General features: G+C 44.5%; 1 protein-coding gene across 6 annotated transcripts in view; it reads right to left on the minus strand.

Moving 5' to 3' along the window:
• LOC106582350 (semaphorin-5B) overlaps nt 1-17,847 on the minus strand; it is a 318,841-nt gene that overhangs the window by 187,983 nt on the left and 113,011 nt on the right. For all 6 annotated transcript variants that reach the window (XM_014165381.3, XM_014165380.3, XM_014165378.3 and 3 more), the window contains one exon: nt 8,294-8,546. In XM_014165381.3, the coding sequence (XP_014020856.1) occupies nt 8,294-8,492 (199 nt within the window). In that variant the 5' untranslated portion in view covers nt 8,493-8,546. The remainder of the gene's footprint in view (nt 1-8,293; nt 8,547-17,847) is intronic.

Raw genomic sequence — 17,847 nt, forward strand, 5'->3', positions numbered from 1 at the left:
TGAAATTCTTTGTCACGAAATGCGCTCGCGTGTTACCCTTTGGATAGTGACCTGAACGCACAAACAAAACGGAGGTATTTGGATATAAATATGGATTATTTGGAACCAAAACAACATTTGTTGTTGAAGTAGAAGTCCTGGGAGTGCATTCTGATGAAGAACAGCAAAGGTAATCCAATTTTTCTAATAGTAATTCTGAGTTTAGTGAGCCCTGAAGTTGGCGGGTGTCTGAATAGCTAGCCTGTGATGGCTGAGCTATGTACTCAGAATATTGCAAAATGTGCTTTCGCCGAAAAGCTATTTTAAAATCTGACATGCGATTGCATAAAGGAGTTCTGTATCTATAATTCTTAAAATAATTGTTATGTATTTTGTCAACATTTATGATGAGTAATTTAGTAAATTCACCGGAAGTTTTCGGTGGGTATGCTAGTTCTGAACATCACATGCTAATGTAAAAAGCAGTTTTTTGATATAAATATGAACTTGATCAAACATGCATGTATTGTATAACATAATGTCCTAGGAGTGTCATCTGATGAAGATCATCAAAGGTTAGTGCTGCATTTAGCTGTGGTTTGGGTTTTTGTGACATATATGCTTGCTTTGAAAATGGCTGTGTGATTATTTTTGGCTGGGTACTCTCCTGACATAATCTAATGTTTTGCTTTCGCTGTAAAGCCTTTTTGAAATCGGACAATGTGGTTGGATTAACGAGAGTCTTATCTTTCAAATGGTGTAAAATAGTCATATGTTTGAGAAATTGAAGTTCTAGCATTTTTAAGGTTTTTGTATTTCGCGCCACGCTCTACCATTGGATATTGGTGAGGCGTTCCTCTAGCAGAACGTCTAGATGCAAGAGGTTTAACCTAAATCAAATAAAACTGTGAAATGTGTTGTTGATTTCACATTGAATTCACAATAGTTGACATCTCAACCAAATGTAAATCAAAAATAGACGTAGAAATTAAATCAATGCCCAGTTGGAGGGGCCTCACTACCACAAGGTCCGTTTTAGCCTGTTAAAAATGGAGGGGCCTCCTATCAAGATATATAGTGATCCCACCACCACCTCCACCGGAACATCTTAAGACCCGAAAGGGAGGATGGGGATAGGGCCCGTAAATGGGGATAGGGCCCCTAAATGGGGATAGGGCCCCTAAATGCTCCAGTGAAGTGCTTCAGCGGCTAGAGAGGCCAGGAAGGAGCCCACTGATCCTGATCTCTTCTCCCTGATCTCACACACACACACACACACACACACACACACACACACACCACACACACACACACACACACACACACACACACACCACACACACACACACACCACTAACTCGAACACCCCCCTCCACAGACACACACACACACACATACCACTATCCCTAACACCCCCCTCCACACACACACCACTAACCCTAACAACCCCCTACACACACACACACACCACACACACACACACACACACACACACACACACACACACACACACACACACACACACACACACCACTAACCCTAACAACCCCCTCCACACACACACACACACCACAACACACACACACACACACACCACACACACACACACACACACACACACACACACACACACACACACCCACACACATCACTAGCACTACCCTCCACAAACACAAACACACATGCATACCACTAAACCTAACACCCCCCTCCACATACACACACACACCACTAACATAAACAACCCCCTCCACATACACACACACACCACTAACATAAACAATACCCTCCACAAACACACACACATACATACCACTAACCCTAACACCCCCCTACACATATACACACACACCACTAACATAAACACCCCCCTCCACATACACACACACACCACTAACATAAACACCCCCCTACACATACACACACACACACCACTAACATAAACACCCCCCTCCACATACACACACACACCACTAACATAAACACCCCCCTCCACATACACACACACACCACTAACATAAACACCCCCCTCCACATACACACACACACCACTAACATAAACAACCCCCTCCACACACACACACACCACTAACCTTAACACCCCCCTCCCTACACACACACACACACACACACACATGCACACACACATGCACACCCACACACACACACACACACACACACACACACACACACACACACACACACACACACACACACACACACAACTAACTCTAACACTCCCCTCCACACACACACACTCACACATACCACTAACCCTGACACCCCCCCCTACACACACACCACCCCTGTCAGATGAAAAGGGCCCTGCAGTAAGCCCCACCACGGCCCTCCACCAGGTGACTGGGCTCAGTGACCGCTCCACCACTCTTCGATACGCTCATCAATCACTGGGACTAATCTCAGGTTCAGGCTGACACCTTCATTGTTCCGGGGTTTCTATAGCTGCTGCTTCCACATAAAGTGTATAATGCCAGCTATACTAAGCAAATAGGCCGTCTGCTCTCCATAGAGCCATTCTAAAGTGGGTACTGTATGCCTTTGATGTGCAGTAGGCAGCACTGACAGCAGTCTAAGGATTATCTGGTAGTGTAGCTGTAAACACAGTCTGAAGGTACACTACATGACCAAAAGTATGTGGACAACTGCTTGTCAAACATCTCATTCCAAAATCATGGGCATTGATATAGAGTTGGTCCCCCCTGTTCTGCCATAACAGCTTCCACTCTTCTGAGAAGGCTTTCCACTAGATGTTGGAACATTGCTGCGGGGACTTGCTTCCATTCAGCCACAAGAGCTTTAGTAAGGTCGGGCATTGATTTTGGGTGATTAGGCCTGGCTTGCAGTCGGCGTTCCAATTCATCCAAAAGGTGTTCGATGGGGTTGAGGTCAGGGCTCTGTGCAGGGCAGTCAAGTTCTTCCACAACGATCTCGACAAACCATTTCTGTATGGACCTCGCTTTGTGCACGGGGGCATTGTCATGCTGAAACAGAAAATGGCCTTCCCCAAACTGTTGCCCCAAAGTTGGAAGCACAGAACCGTCTAGAATGTCATTGTATACTGTAGCGTTAAGATTTCTCTTCACTGGAACTAAGAAGCCTAGCCCGAACCATGAAAAACAGCCCCAGACCATTATTCCTCCTCCACCAATCTTTACAGTTGACACTATGCATTAAGGAATGTAGCATTCTCCTGGCATCCTCCAAACCCAGATTCGTCCGTCGGACTGCCAGATGGTGAAGTGTGATTCATCACTCCAGAGGATGCGTTTTCACTGCTCCAGAGTCCAATGGTGACGAGCTTTACACCACTCCAGCCGACGCTTGGCATTGCGCATGGGGATCTTAGGCTTGTGTTATCAGCTGCTCGGCCATGAAAACCCATTCCACGAAGCTCCAGACGAACAGTTCTTGTGATGATGTGGCTTCCAGAGGCAGTTTGGAACTCGATAGGGAGTGTTGCAACTGAGGACAGACAATGTTTATGCAGTTGACCGGGGCAGCTCTAGAAGGGGAGAAATTTGACGAACTGACTTGTTGGAAAGGTAGCATCCTATGACAGTGCCACGTTGAAAGTCACTGAGCTCTTCAGTAAGGCCATTCTGCTGCCAATGTTTTTCTATGGAGATTTCATGGCTGTGTGCTCAGTTTTATACACCTGTCAGCAACAGGTGTGGCTGAAATAGCCAAATGCACTGATTTGAAGGGGAGTCCACATACTTATCTATATACAGTTGAAGTCGGAGGTTTACATACACCTTAGCCAAATACATTTAAACTCAGTTTTTCACAATTCCTGACATTTAATCAGAATAGAAATTCCCTGTTTTAGGTTAGTTAGGATCACCACTTTATTTTAAGAATGTGAAATGTCAGAATAATAGTAGAGAGAATGATTTATTTAAGCTTTAATTTCTTTCATCACATTCCCAGTGGGTCAGAAGTTTACATACACTCAATTAGTATTTGGTAGCATTGCCTTAAAATTATTTCACTTGGGTCAAACTTTTCGGGTAGCCTTCCACAAGCTTCCCACAATAAGTTGGGTGAATTTTGGCCCATTCCTCCTGTCAGAGCTTGTGTAACTGAGTCAGGTTTGTAGGCTTCCTTGCTCGCACCTGCTTTTTCACTTCTGCTCACAAATTTTCTAAGGGATTGAGGTCAGGGCTTTGTGATGGCCACTCCTATACCTTGACTTTGTTGTCCTTAAGCCATTTTGCCCCAACTTTGGAAGTATGCTTGGGGTCATTGTCCATTTGGAAGACCCATTTGCGACCAAGCTTGAATTTCCTGACTGATGTCTTGAGATGTTGCTTCAATATATGCACATATTTGTCCTACCTCATGATGCCATCTATTTTGTGAAGTGCACCAGTCCCTCCTGCAGCAAAGCACTCCCACAACATGATGCTGCCACCCCCGTGCTTCACGGTCGGGATGGTGTTCTTCGGCTTGCAAGCCTCCCCCTTTTTCCTCCAAACATAACGATGGTCATTATGGCCAAACAGTTCTATTTTTGTTTCATCAGACCAGAGGACATTTCTCCAAAAAGTACAATCTTCGTCCCCATGTGCATTTGCAAACCGTAGTCTCTCTTTTTTATGGCGGTTTTGGAGCAGTGGCTTCTTCCTTGCTGAGCGGCCTTTCAGGTTATGTCGACATAGGACTCGTTTTACTGTGGATATAGATACTTTTGTACCTGTTTCCTCCAGCATCTTCACAAGGTCCTTTGCTGTTGTTCTGGGATTGATTTGCACTTTTCACACCAAAGTACGTTCATCTCTAGGAGACATAACGCGTCTCTTTCCTGAGCAGTATGATGGCTGCATGGTACCATGGTGTTTATACTTGCTTACTATTGTTTGTAAAGATGAACGTGGTACCTTCAGGCATTTGGAAATTGCTCCCAAGGTTGAACCAGACTTGTGGAGGTCTACAATTTTTTTTCTGAAGTCTTGGCTGATTTCTTTTGATTTTCCCATGACAAGCAAAGAGGCACTGAGTTTGAAGGTAGGCCTTGAAATACATCCACAGGTACACCTCCAATTGACTCAAATTATGCGAATTAGCCTATCAGAACCTTCTAAAGCCATGACACCATTTTCTGGAATTTTCTAAGCTGTTTAAAAGCACAGTCAACTTAGTGTATGTAATCTTCTGACCCACTGGAATTGTCATACAGTGAATTATAAGTTAAATAATCTGTCTGTAAACAATTGTTGGAACAATTACTTGTGTCATGCACAAAGTAGATGTCTTAACCAACTTGCCAAAACTATAGTTTGTTAACAAGAGTTGTAGAAAAACAAGTTTTAATGACTCCAACCTAAGTGTATGTAAACTTCCGACTTCAACTGTATAGTGTAGCTATGTATGAATGACGCTGAGTGAAAGGATGAAGGATATTTTCGATCCAGCCAACTTCCCACTAGGCACAAACATTAGTCTGTTTTTTTTATTTACAATTGGCTGAGTTGTCAACTAATGTGAATCCACCATTAAATCAACAAAACATTTCACCATGAAATTGGATTTAGGTCAAATGTGCGTGAAAAAAATACATAATTCCCTTATGTTGATGACTACAAATCCAATCTGTTTTTCACGTTGATCAATGTCATCACATCGTTTATTTTTTCTTTAGGGAAATAACATTAATTCAATCAGTTTTTGCCCAGTGGGTTAATATGGATCCCTTAAGCGCGAATCCCGCTCGAATCCCGTTAGCGGGATTGATTTGACAACATCCAGTGAAATTGCAGCGCGCCAATTTCAAACTACGGAAATATCAATATTCAACATTCACGAAAATATAAGTGTAATACATCAAAATAAAGCGTAACTTCTTGTTAATCCAGCCGCTGTGTCAGATTTCAAAAAGGCTTTAAGGCAAAAGCAGACCATGTGATTATCTGAGGACAGTGCCCCGCATACAAACACATGAAAATCATTTTTCAACCAGGCAGGTTCAACACAAAAGTCAGAAATAGCCATATAATAAATGTCTTACCTTTGAAGATCTTCTTCTTTTTGCAATCTCAAATGTCTCAGTGACACAATGAATGGTCGTTTTGTTTGATAAATTCCTTCTTTATATCCCCAAAATGTCCATTAATTTGGCGCATTTGATTCAGAAACACACCGGTTCCAACATGACTACAAAGTATCTAATAAGTTACCTGTAAACTTGGTCCAAACATTTCAAACAACGTTCCTAATCCAAACTCAGGTATCCTAAAATGTAAATAAATGATCAAATTTAAGATGGAATAAACTGTTTCTAATACCGGATAAAAACAACGTGAAGTGTGCTCCAGAGTGACACCTACAAAGAACAGCCCTACTTCTTCATTTCTCAAAAGAAAAACATCGAACAATTTCTAAAGACTGTTGACATCTAGTGGAAACCATAGGAATTGCAATCTGGGCCCTAATAAATCAGGTCTCCCATAGAAAACTATTGGAAAACACAATGACCTCAAAAAGAAATTTCCCTGGATGGATTGTGCTCGGGGTTTCGCCTGGCAAATCAGTTCTGTTATACTCACAGACATTATTCTAACAGTTCCAGAAACTTCAGAGTGTTTTCTATCCAAATCTACTAATTATATGCATATCCTAGCTTCTGGGCCTGAGTAGCAGGCAGTTCACTTTGGGCATGCTTTACATCCGGACGTGAAAATACTGCCCCCTATCACAGAAAGGTTTTAACATTCCAGATATTGAGAAAGTCTTGAGAATGGCATTGTGCTGAAATGTTGACATTAAATAGTCTCAACTATATTCCCTGTTGTTTTTCTACTTTTCAAATTTGATGTAAATGGAACATTTTATCATTTGAAATCAATGAGTGAATCGTATAGGCTTTGTTTTTTTGTGATGCAAAAAAGCGTCCTCCTTTGCTTCCAGCCCTCTTCCTGGACCGTGGAGGACCTCATGATGACATTGATAAACTGGCCCCTAAAGAAATGCCATCAGAATGGTGCCCTGCAATAAAAAGCAGGCGGGGCCCCAGGAAATGTTCATATGACCCATTGCTTTTAGAGGTTTGGGCATATCTCTGATAAAAAAGAAACCCTCTAGCTATCACTTCACTATTTCTTTATTTTCTTACTTTATTTCCCCAAACTGAGCAGAATTTCTTCACCAATCTATCTTGTCATGGCCCTTGGAAAAAATAACAAAAACACTTGCTTGTCCTGAAATAAATACAGCAATTTCAATGTTCATCCTCCCTCCTTCACTCTGCATGTCCAGTATATCTATGACCTCTCTCTCTCTCTCTCTCTCTCTCTCTCTCTCTCTCTCTCTCTCTCTCTCTCTGGTCTAAACAAAATTATCTTTTACATTTCTCACTATGGAGAACACCTTGTTTCATGCCCCACTACATAGATAAAGAGAGCAGATAGGAGGGTATCACTGTACGCAACGTTCTCTCAGTCCAGATTTGTGTGTACGTGTGTGTGTGTGAACCATGCAATGTTTGGAATTATTGAAGCTGGCAGACAGACAGATGGAAATGGAAAGTGTTTATCTCCCTGTAAGACTGATGTTTCTGTCAAATGGGTCTGGCATCAACATAAAGCATCTCTCTGTCTCTCTGTATAGTGTCATATGAGAGATTTAAAACCTGTCTGTACAAGGGGTGCTCCTCACTCTAACCTGTTAGGCTTGGAGTCTGCAATAATTGAATCATAATGGGTGTACAGTTTCACACTCTTCCCTTTGGTAAAACATTCTTAGGTCACACAATTTCATCCAAACTTTTGTTCAAGAAGAAGAGCCTAGAGAAACCATTTAGACTGTAATTCTAATAATCATTTCTAACACATTTGGCCAACACCCCCTCAGACATTTAAAACACTTGGAATGTAAAGGTGAGATCGTCCCAAGTCCTTATGGTTATAGAACCCATGGAGGATGGGTTCTAGCCCTGAATGCTGATTGGCTGACAGTCGTGGTATATTAGACCGTATACAACGGGTATGACAAACCATGTATTTTTACTGCTCTAATTACATTTGTAACCAGTTTATAATAGCAATAAGGCACCTCGGGGGGGGGTGTATGTGGTATATGACCAATATACCACGGCTAAGGGCTCGTTGCGTTGTTCATAAGAACAGTCCTTAGCCGTGGTATATTAGCCATATACCATACCCCCTCGGGCCTTATTGCTTATATATTCCAGTTTGTATTCAGTAGTGAGAGAAGAGACCTTCAGTGTGGATGTGAATAAATAGCCATGTCCAGAAATGCGTGTCCTGTAATGAGTATTGTGTCCAGTACGACTTACCTTGGAAGGTGACCACAGGGTGCTCTCTCCGGGTGCACTCCGGCCGGGAAAGGTACAGGGGGGCGGGCGTGGGGTCGGGTGGGGAGAGAAGCAGGGGTTTCTGGGACAGCGCGATGGGGAGGAGCAGCAGGAGCAGGGGGAGGAGCAACATGCCAGGCACAGACATGGGGGTGGCGTACCGCGGCAACGTTGCCATCATGGTGATGGGGCGGAGCCTCTCCTCTAACTTCCAAGGTGGGCCTCTGGAATACAACTGTGAGAAAAGAAGGGAAGAAAGAGAGGAAGTTAGAAAAAGGAGGAGGCATGTCATGCAGAGCCTGTGGTTGTGTGGTAATATTTCTGGTTCTTGACATATGTACAATCCTGGAGACTGGGGTTTGATCCCCACGTCCACCCGGTTTGTCCCCCTTGTACCCCTGTTTCTCTCCCTTGTGCCCCTGTTTCTCTCCCTTGTACCCCTGTTTCTCTCCCTTGTGCCCCTGTTTCTCTCCCTTGTACCCCTGTTTCTCTCCCTTGTGCCCCTGTTTCTCTCCCTTGTACCCCTGTTTCTCTCCCTTGTGCCCCTGTTTATCTCCCGGTTGCCCCTGTTTTTCTCCCTTGTGCCCCTGTTTTTCTCCCTTGTCCCCTGTTTCTCTCCCTTGTCTACCCTGTTTCTCCCCCTTGTCCACCCTGTTTCTCCCCCTTGTCTATCCTGAGTCTCCCACTTGTTTATCTCCCCTCTGATTTCACAACAGTCTGAATAAAGCGTACAAAATATGAGAGCGAGAGAGAGAGAGAAAGAGAGAGAGAGAGAAACTACGAGGAGCCAAGTCTGTGAAGTACCTTACCCCTGACCTCACCATAATCATTCAAAGTACGCAATTAAACCTCAGAAGTTAATTTAACGGCTGATTAATGTTGTAAAATTGAATAAGAGTGTGGTGGATTGTTCAATGGGGTGTACGTTTCCACCAGTCAATGTACCAGAACCCTGTATGCTTAAAATCTATGGCTCATAGAAATGTACTTAATAGAAGAAAAATGCACTCCAGAGCTACTCTCTACAAAGATCACTTTTTTGTAAAATTTTTTTGAGTAGATGACGCACATGAATAGCTGATAGTCATCTCACCGCTCACAGTGCTGAAGCAGCCTTGGTATTATGGCACAGACCTGGGTTCAAATACGATTTGAAATCATTTCAAAAAACTTTAGCTGGGCTAGATTGAGCTTACCTATAGCAATGAATCCAATAGAATAGTCACAAAATGGAAAACCCCGCCCAACTTGGCACTCCAGGCAGGCTAAAGCAAACGCTTGTCACGTCCTGACCAGTAATAGGGTTTATTTGTTATTGTAGTTTAGTCAGGACGTGGCAGGGGGTATTTGTTTTATGTGGTTCGGGGGTTATGTGTATGTAGAGGGGTGTTGTATTTATGTGTTCTGGGGTTTTTGGTGTATGTTCTTGCTTTGGTATTCTAGGATTCTAGGTTGTGTATTTCTTTGTTGGCCTGGTGTGGCTCTCAATCAGGAACAGCTGTACATCGTTGTTTCTGATTGAGAGTCATACTTAGGGAGATTGTTTTCACCTGTCCCTTTGTGGGTAGTTGTATTCTGTTTTGTGTTCTTCACCTGACGGAACTGTCAGTGTCGTTTTCATATTGTATACGTGTTTTGTTTTGTTTCACCTTCTTCAATAATTAAAAAAGAAGATGAGTATACATTTTCCTGTTGCGTCTTGGTCCTCCACAAACGACACCCGTTACAACGCTAGAAGTATTTGAAAGATTTCAAGGCACTGCATCTGTTTTACACACAAGCCAACACAAAAAAATATAAATAATATACGCAACTAGAAAAAAATACAAATAAAATGTTTAAAAAAAATTGCTTTAAAGATACCGTACTTTAGACAAGTTAAACACACCGGGCATGTCACGACTTCCGCCGGCTCCTCTCCTTGTTCGGGCGGTGTTCAGCGGTCGACGTCACCGGCTTTCTAGCCATCGCCGCTCCATTTTTCATTTATCCATTCGTTTTGTCTTATTCCCTGCACACCTGGTTTTCATTCCCCAATCACACTACATGTATTTATTCCTCTGTTCCCCCTCATGTCTTTGTGTGTGATTGTTTCGTGTTATTTGTCATTTTTGACGCGCTATTTCTGGTGTGAGTTTATTCCGTGTTTTATATCACGAGGTATGTTTATTTTGTTTGGACTTTAGTATTGTTTGCGCATATTGGATGGAGGTTTCGACACAGTGGCGTCCGTCTGTTGGTTTCTCCTGCCTAGTTAAAGTGTGCGCCTGTTCACAACTCTCTGCTCTCCTGCACCTGACTCCGCTCCCAGTACGCACACCATTGACAGAATCATCCACCCACCATGGAGTCAGCAGGAGCAGGTACCCGGGTCAGAGGAGTCGAGAAGCGCGTCCAGGAACACTCAGCAATGCTGCATCATTGCGGTGCCATGATGGATTGCGTTGTCCAGACGATGGACCGCTGGGAGAGACAGGAAGTCTCGACCAGCGCCTCGACCAGCGCAACCGGGGTCACCTCTACCCGTCCCGTCAGGATCCAGTTCCAGTGGGATGTGTCTCTCCCTTCCCAGGGAGTATGACGGGACGGCAGCACAGTGCCAGGGGTTCCTCCTACAACTGGACTTATACCTGGCCACCGTTCACCCAGCTCCCTCAAGAAGGGAGAGAGTGTCCGCCCTCGTCTCATGCCTCTCGGGGAGAGCTCTGGAGTGGGCAAACGCCGTACGGGGAGAAGGAGACGCGGCGTTGGACCACTTCGAGGAGTTCACCCGCCGCTTCTGGGCCGTCTTCGACCATCCACCCGAAGGGAGAGCGGAGGGGAAACGGCTCTTCCATTTGAGGAAGGGGACGAGGAGCGCACAGGAGTTGGCACTGGAATTCCGGACCTTGGCCGCCGGAGCAGGATGGAATGACAGGGCCCTCATCGACCACTACCAATGCAGCCTGCGCAAGGACGTCCAACAGGAGTTGGCCTGCAGGGATGCCACCATCACTTTTGACCAACTGGTGGATCTGTCCATCCGGTTGGATAACCTGCTGGTCACCCGCGGACATCCAGAGGAGGCTCTGTCGGTTCCATCTTCCAGCACTCCCGCTCCAGTGCCCATGGAGCTGGGAGGGGCTGCGCGTAGGGAGGCTGGAGGAGGGGCCTTCACGTGCACCATCTGGTGCCGCAGAAGGCACACTGCCGGTCGGTGCCATGTTGGTCCCTCTGGGAGTCGAGGCAGCAGGCAGGGCACTCTGTCATCACCCCAGGTGAGTCTGCACCACTCTCATCTAGAGCCCTCTGTTGTCCACCTCTTTGTACCTGTTTGTTTTCCTGAGTTTTCCCCGCGTTCCCAGCATAAGGCGCTCGTCGATTCAGGCGCAGCTGGGAACTTTATCGACAGAGCGTTAGCCCTTAGTTTAGGGATCCCCATTATTCCTGTGGTTAGACCTTTCCCTGTACACGCTCTGGATAGTCGACCATTAGGGTCCGGGTTAATCAGGGAAGCCACCATCTCCCTGGCCATGGAGACACAGGGGGGTCATGAGGAAAGAATCAGTCTCTTCCTCATTGACTCTCCTGCGTTTCCCGTGGTACTAGTCCTTCCCTGGTTGGCTCGTCATAACCCCACCATTTCCTGGCTACAGAGAACTCTCAAGGGGTTGTCGCGAGAGTGCTCGGGGAGGTGTGTAGAGGTTTCCGTTGGTGCTACCACGGTGGAAAGTCCAGACCAGGTCTCCACCGTGCGCATTCCCCCAGAATATGCCGATTTGGCTCTCGCCTTCCGTAAAAAGAAGGCAAATCAATTACCACCCCATCAACGGGGGGATTATGCGATAAATCTCCTGGTAGACGCTGCACTTCCCAGGAGTCACGTGTATCCCCTGTCGCAAGCGGAAACGGTGGCTATGGAGACATATGTCTCCGAATCCCTGCATCAGGGGTACATTCGGTCCTCCACTTCACCCACCTCCTCGAGTTTCTTTTTTATGAAGAAGAAGGATGGAGGTCTGCGCCCGTGCATTGACTATCGAGGTCTCAATCAAATCATGGTGAGGTACAGTTACCCGCTACCTCTTATCACCACGGTGATTGAGTCAATGCACGGGGCGCGCTTCTTCACTAAACTAGATCTCAGGAGTGTGTACAACCTGGTGCGTATCCGGGAGGGAGACGAGAGGAAGACGGCATTTAGTACCACCTCAGGGCATTATGAGTACCTCTGGACATTGAGGGGGCCCCGGCATACTCCGTCCATTCCATCCTGGATTTGAGGCGTCGTGCGAGGGGCCTTCAGTACCTCGTGGAGTGGGAGGGGTATGGTCCGGAGGAGAGGTGCTGGGTTCCGGTGGCGGATGTGTTGGACCCTGAACTGCTGCGGGAATTCCACCGCCGCCGGCCGGATCGCCCTGCGCCTCGCCCTCCGGGTCATCCCCTAGGCCGGTGTTGGCGCACCGCTGGAGCCTCGCGTCAAGGGGGGGTACTGTCACAACTCCGCTCCCAGTAGCACATCATTGACAGGGCAGAATGCTGCAAAGGTTAAAGGGCAATCTGTAGTACAGGGACAGAGCAGACACCTCACCATTGTTCCTGTAAACAGACAAGGGATAGGGGTGGAGAAATGCAAATGCACAGACAGTCATGGCCACAGTCCGACCATCCACTGGACCAAAAATAAAGTTTACAATGCTTTAAAAAAAAGTATAATAATAATTTTATGTAAGCGTGAAAAAAACACAAAGAAAAAACAGGGCAAAACAAGCTCACATTTTAGTCTCTGACCGGGCAAGATGAACAAGGCATCCGCAGGTCACAATCAATAAGCACACCATCAACCTTAATGTCCCCCCTAAAAAAAACACAAAGAAATGCTTATCCAACCCTTAAGTCACAGGGGACTTATATGAATGCCATCAGAGATGGACTGTTTAAAGTAAGACCGGAATGGAGCCCAAGCCTCATAAAACAGTTTGGGGTTCCCACATGTACTGAGTTACATTTTTTCTAGTTTCAGAGAGCACAACACATCTCTCACCCAATATTTATAAGATGGGGGAGCTGCCATCTTCCAGTTTTGTAGTATTAGCCGTCTAGCTAAAAGACTTGTATAAGCAACAGTGTCCAACTGAATTCTTGACAGGGGGGTACCTGTGGGCAGTACTCCAAAAAGGGCTGTAAGGGGAGACGGATCTATAACAGTGTCATATATATCAGAGAAACATTTAAATATGAATTCCCAGAAACCTGACAGTTTATGACAGCCCCAAAACATATGCAACAGTGTGGCTGGTTCCGTTTAACATCGGACACAGGTAGGATAAAAATCAGAGAATTTTCTTCCTTGTTCGGGTGGATACCAGTGGATACGGCGAACCACCTTGAATTGAATGAGGCTGTGTCTAGTGCTAAAAGAGGATGAATGCACCCTGTGCAGCCCGAATTCCCAGGTGTCTTCCCCATGTTCCTCTCCGAAATCCTTTTCCCATCGAGTCTTAAAGGCACCAAAGAAGGGTTCTATAAGTCATTAATGATTGCATATACATTTGAAATTGCGCCCCTAGGAAGCTTGTTCAGCTCAAAGATGCTCTCTATAGCTGTATTCACAGGCCTATGGGGAAATTCAGTTATGTTAGCTCTGACAAAGTTCCTAGTCTGGATAGCGGAAAAAGTGTGATTGGGGGAGGTTGAACTTTTCCTGTAGCTGAGCAAAAGTGGCACATGTATCATCAAAGAATAATTGGGCTAGTGAGGAGAGGCCTAGTGAGTGCCAGATGGCAAAAGCCCCATCATCTAAAGATGGAGATAAGCCTCGGAGGCTAAAGGCTAAATGGAACTGATTCCAAGTTTTAGAGACTGCTTTACAATTGGGTTGACACACTTTTTGCCTAGGGACACTGGGAGAGACGAGCATGACACAGAAGAAAGTGCAGCAGGTTTACACGATCCATCTGGACCCATAGTGGTCTAGGACCAGTAGGATCAGTCTGCAGCCAGTACAAAAGGGCTCTGAAATTTGCAGCCCAATAGTATGTCTGAAATTTGGTAGAGCTAAACCACCCAATGCCTTAGGCTTCTATAAATGTTTTCTACCAATCCGTGGTACCTTGCCATCCCAAATAAAATACATGAATGTTTGATCCAGTCAATTAAAAAAAGATTTTGGAATAAAAATGGGTAAACATTGAAATAAATATACAAATTTGGGCAACACATTCATTTTAATGACATTATTCCTTCCAATAAGAGAAAGAGATAGTGAATTCCAAAAATACAATATTGTTTCAAACTGTCTGCTAGAGCAACAATGTTTTCCTGAAACAATTTTGAATATTTCCTTGTCACTTTAACTCCGAAATAGGTGAATTGTTCCCGGACAATCCTAAACTGAAAACTTGTAAAAGAGCACTTTAAAGCAGCCTTATTTACAGAAAAAAGCTCACTCTTGCCTAGATTCAGCTCGTACCCTGAGATTGATCCAAACTTTTTAAGAACAGATAAGGCATGTGGCAATGAGGTATCAGGGTTGGAGATAAACAAAAGGAGGTTGTCAGTATATAGTGAGACTTTCTGCTCTAAGCCCGTCCTGATTATTCCTTGAATGGCATCATTAAAGCATAGTGCAATGGCGAGAGGCTTGATTGCCAAAGCAAACAACAAAGGTGGAGAGTGGACAACCCTGTCTGGATCCGTGGTGCAAGGGAAAATAGTCAGAGGATAAGTTGTTAGTCCGTACCAAAACCATGGGAGAAAAATAAAGAATCTTTATCCACGCAATAAATTTGGGGCCAAAGCCAAATCTATAAAGAGCAGCTGTTAGGTAGTCCCACTCAATGCGGTCAAAAGCTTTTTCCGCAGCAAGTGAGACCACCACCACCGACGCTGGGGAGTACAGTATATTCATAAGGCGTCTAATATTGAAAAACAAATGCCTATTTCATAAAATCCAGTCTGGTCAGAGTGTATTACTTGGTGCAGCGAGCCTTCTATATGGATGGCTAAGAGTTTGGCTAGGATTTTGTAATCACAGTTTAAAAGCGAGATTGGACGATAGGATCCACATTACAGGGAGTCTTTGTTTTTCTTTAAGAAATTGAAGCCTGATAAACACTAGGCGGTAGCTTTGAGGTATTAAGGCACTCTGCAAATAATCGAGACAAGAATGGGCAAAGCAGACCAGACAACGTCCTGTAAAATTCGGTTGGAAAACCGTCCGGACCCGGTGATTTACCACTTTTCATTGCGGACACTGCTGTTGCAATCTCCTCAGGTGTAAATTCTTCTTCTAAACAGTGATGGGAGTCTGTATCAATTGAAGACATATTCAAACCATTAAAGAATTAATCAATCAGCAAAGGGTCTTGAGGAGATTCAGAGGTGTATAGCACAGAGTAAAATTGTTTGAATTGATCATTGATCTCTTTATGTATAACCGTGGTGGCACCAGAGGGTCCTTATTTGTGGGATTAAACGTGAGGCCTCATATTTATGGTTCTGATGTGCAAGGAGTTTACTAGCCTTGTCGCCTTGTTCATACACTGTATCAAGCTCGCAAGAGTAACTGTTCAGCTTGCCTGGTATAAAGCTCATCAAATTCAGATTGGAGTAGTTGGCACTCTTTATGTAGATCAGAGGAAGGATCCGTAGCATACTTCTCATCCAATGTGGCTATGGCTTCGCTCAGGTCCCGAAGTCGCTGAGAGCAAGCTTTGTTTTGGTTATTATTATAAGAAATAATTTGGCCACGTAGGTATGCTTTGAGAGACTCCAATATGGTAGAGCAGGACATACATGGCGTTGAATTAATATCTAGGAATAAGGTGATTTCAGAAGAAATGAAATTGACAAACTTATCTGAGAGTAAAATGGGGTTAAGATGCCATTGATAACACATAGGAGGTCGCTGGGGAAACTCTAGTTCAAGCACTAATGGTGAATGGTCAGAAATAACAATACTCTCATAAGTACACCGCCGAAGGTTAGGCAGAAGTTTTTTGTCCAAAAAGAAGTAATCAATGCGGGAATATGTTTGATGAACATGAGAATAAAAGGAATACTGTCTATCTGTAGGGTGTAGGAAACGCCAGGCCTCACATACAGCATATTTCTGAAGAAAAGATTGAATAAGTAGGGCACATTTAGATGGGCCTGTAGTTCTTCGTGAGGACTTGTCAAGAACTGGGGACATTGTACAGTTAAAATCCCCCCCTAAAATCAACAAATGGGAATCTAAATTGGGTATAGCAGATAAAAAGGAAGAAATGAAACTTGTGCCATCCCAATTGGGAGCATAAACACTAGCCAAAACAAGAGGGGTAGAAAACAGTTTAACGGTTACTATGACGTATCGTCCCTTAAGATCAGCAATAACCTCTGAAGCTACAAAGGGAGTAGATTTATCAACCAAAATGGCAGCACCTCTTGATTTACTATGAAGGTTAGAGTGGAACACTTGACCAACCCAGTCCCTACGCATCCTAAAATGCTCACCAGTCCTCAAGTGAGTCTCTTGTAGAAATGCAACATTTGCATTCAAACCCTTTAAGAGTGTAAGCACCCTCTTACGCTTCACAGGGTTGTTAACCCCTTTGATGTTCCACGAAATGTTCTTAATTGTATTAATTCGGCCACCCTGAGCACTCCCGTTATACAACCCTGTCATTAGAGCATAGAGTGGAACAGCAATGAATACCCAAAAACCCCAGAATAACTTGTCTCAGAGTAACAATGTACGGTGCAAGATACTTGGCAAAAGTACAGAAACAAAACTAAAAAGACAGAATGACAACATTAGAACTGAACAATTCAACCTCCCACCTTCCCCCATCCCAGACAATACCTCCCCAAACGAGGTACAAGCCTAAATAGAACATGTTCTCTTCGCACAGTATGTCTGTGAGAGTGCGGTGTTAAACCCAACCCCACAGTCCCGCTCTTTAAAGTCATGTTTTGTGTTAGTGGATCAAGCAGCAAAAAGAGAAAAATAAAAGTGAATCCCTTGTGCAAACAAAATTACAAAAGCATCACTTGTAGATGTTGTGGAATCCCAGGAGGTCTACCCCGGGGGATGGTATTAGAGGGGAGGTACGTGAGGCGACGTTGGCTCCCTCTGCTGGGAATACGGGAGTTGGGCACCCCGACACGGACAGCTAAGTGGAGGTAATTAGAGGAAAGTGCCAACCAGCCGTGGAGGCTAAATAAAATGAGCACGATGGCACACCATGGGAGGGAAGGGAGAGAGACGGACACCAGTTAAGAGAGAGAAGGAAGACCGAGCAAAACCTAAGTTATTTCTTTGATATATTTATTTTCTGTCTTAAGTAAAGTTCTTTTTCTGACTAAAGCCTCCCTGTCTCTGTGTCAATCTCTGCACGCTCAACCCAACACCCCACGGTTTACCACAATGTATATAATTATTTTTCCAGTGTTATAACAGGCATTGAGAGAGAAAATAAATAAAATGTATAAAGGCTCTCAACCAAAAACCTAATTTGAAATAAGCAAATAATAGTAAGACGATCAAAAAATTAAAAATAATAATAACTGTCTAG

The sequence above is a fragment of the Salmo salar genome, chromosome 21 (assembly GCF_965601325.2).
Source record: "Salmo salar chromosome 21, fSalSal1, whole genome shotgun sequence".
Lineage (NCBI taxonomy): Eukaryota > Metazoa > Chordata > Actinopteri > Salmoniformes > Salmonidae > Salmo > Salmo salar.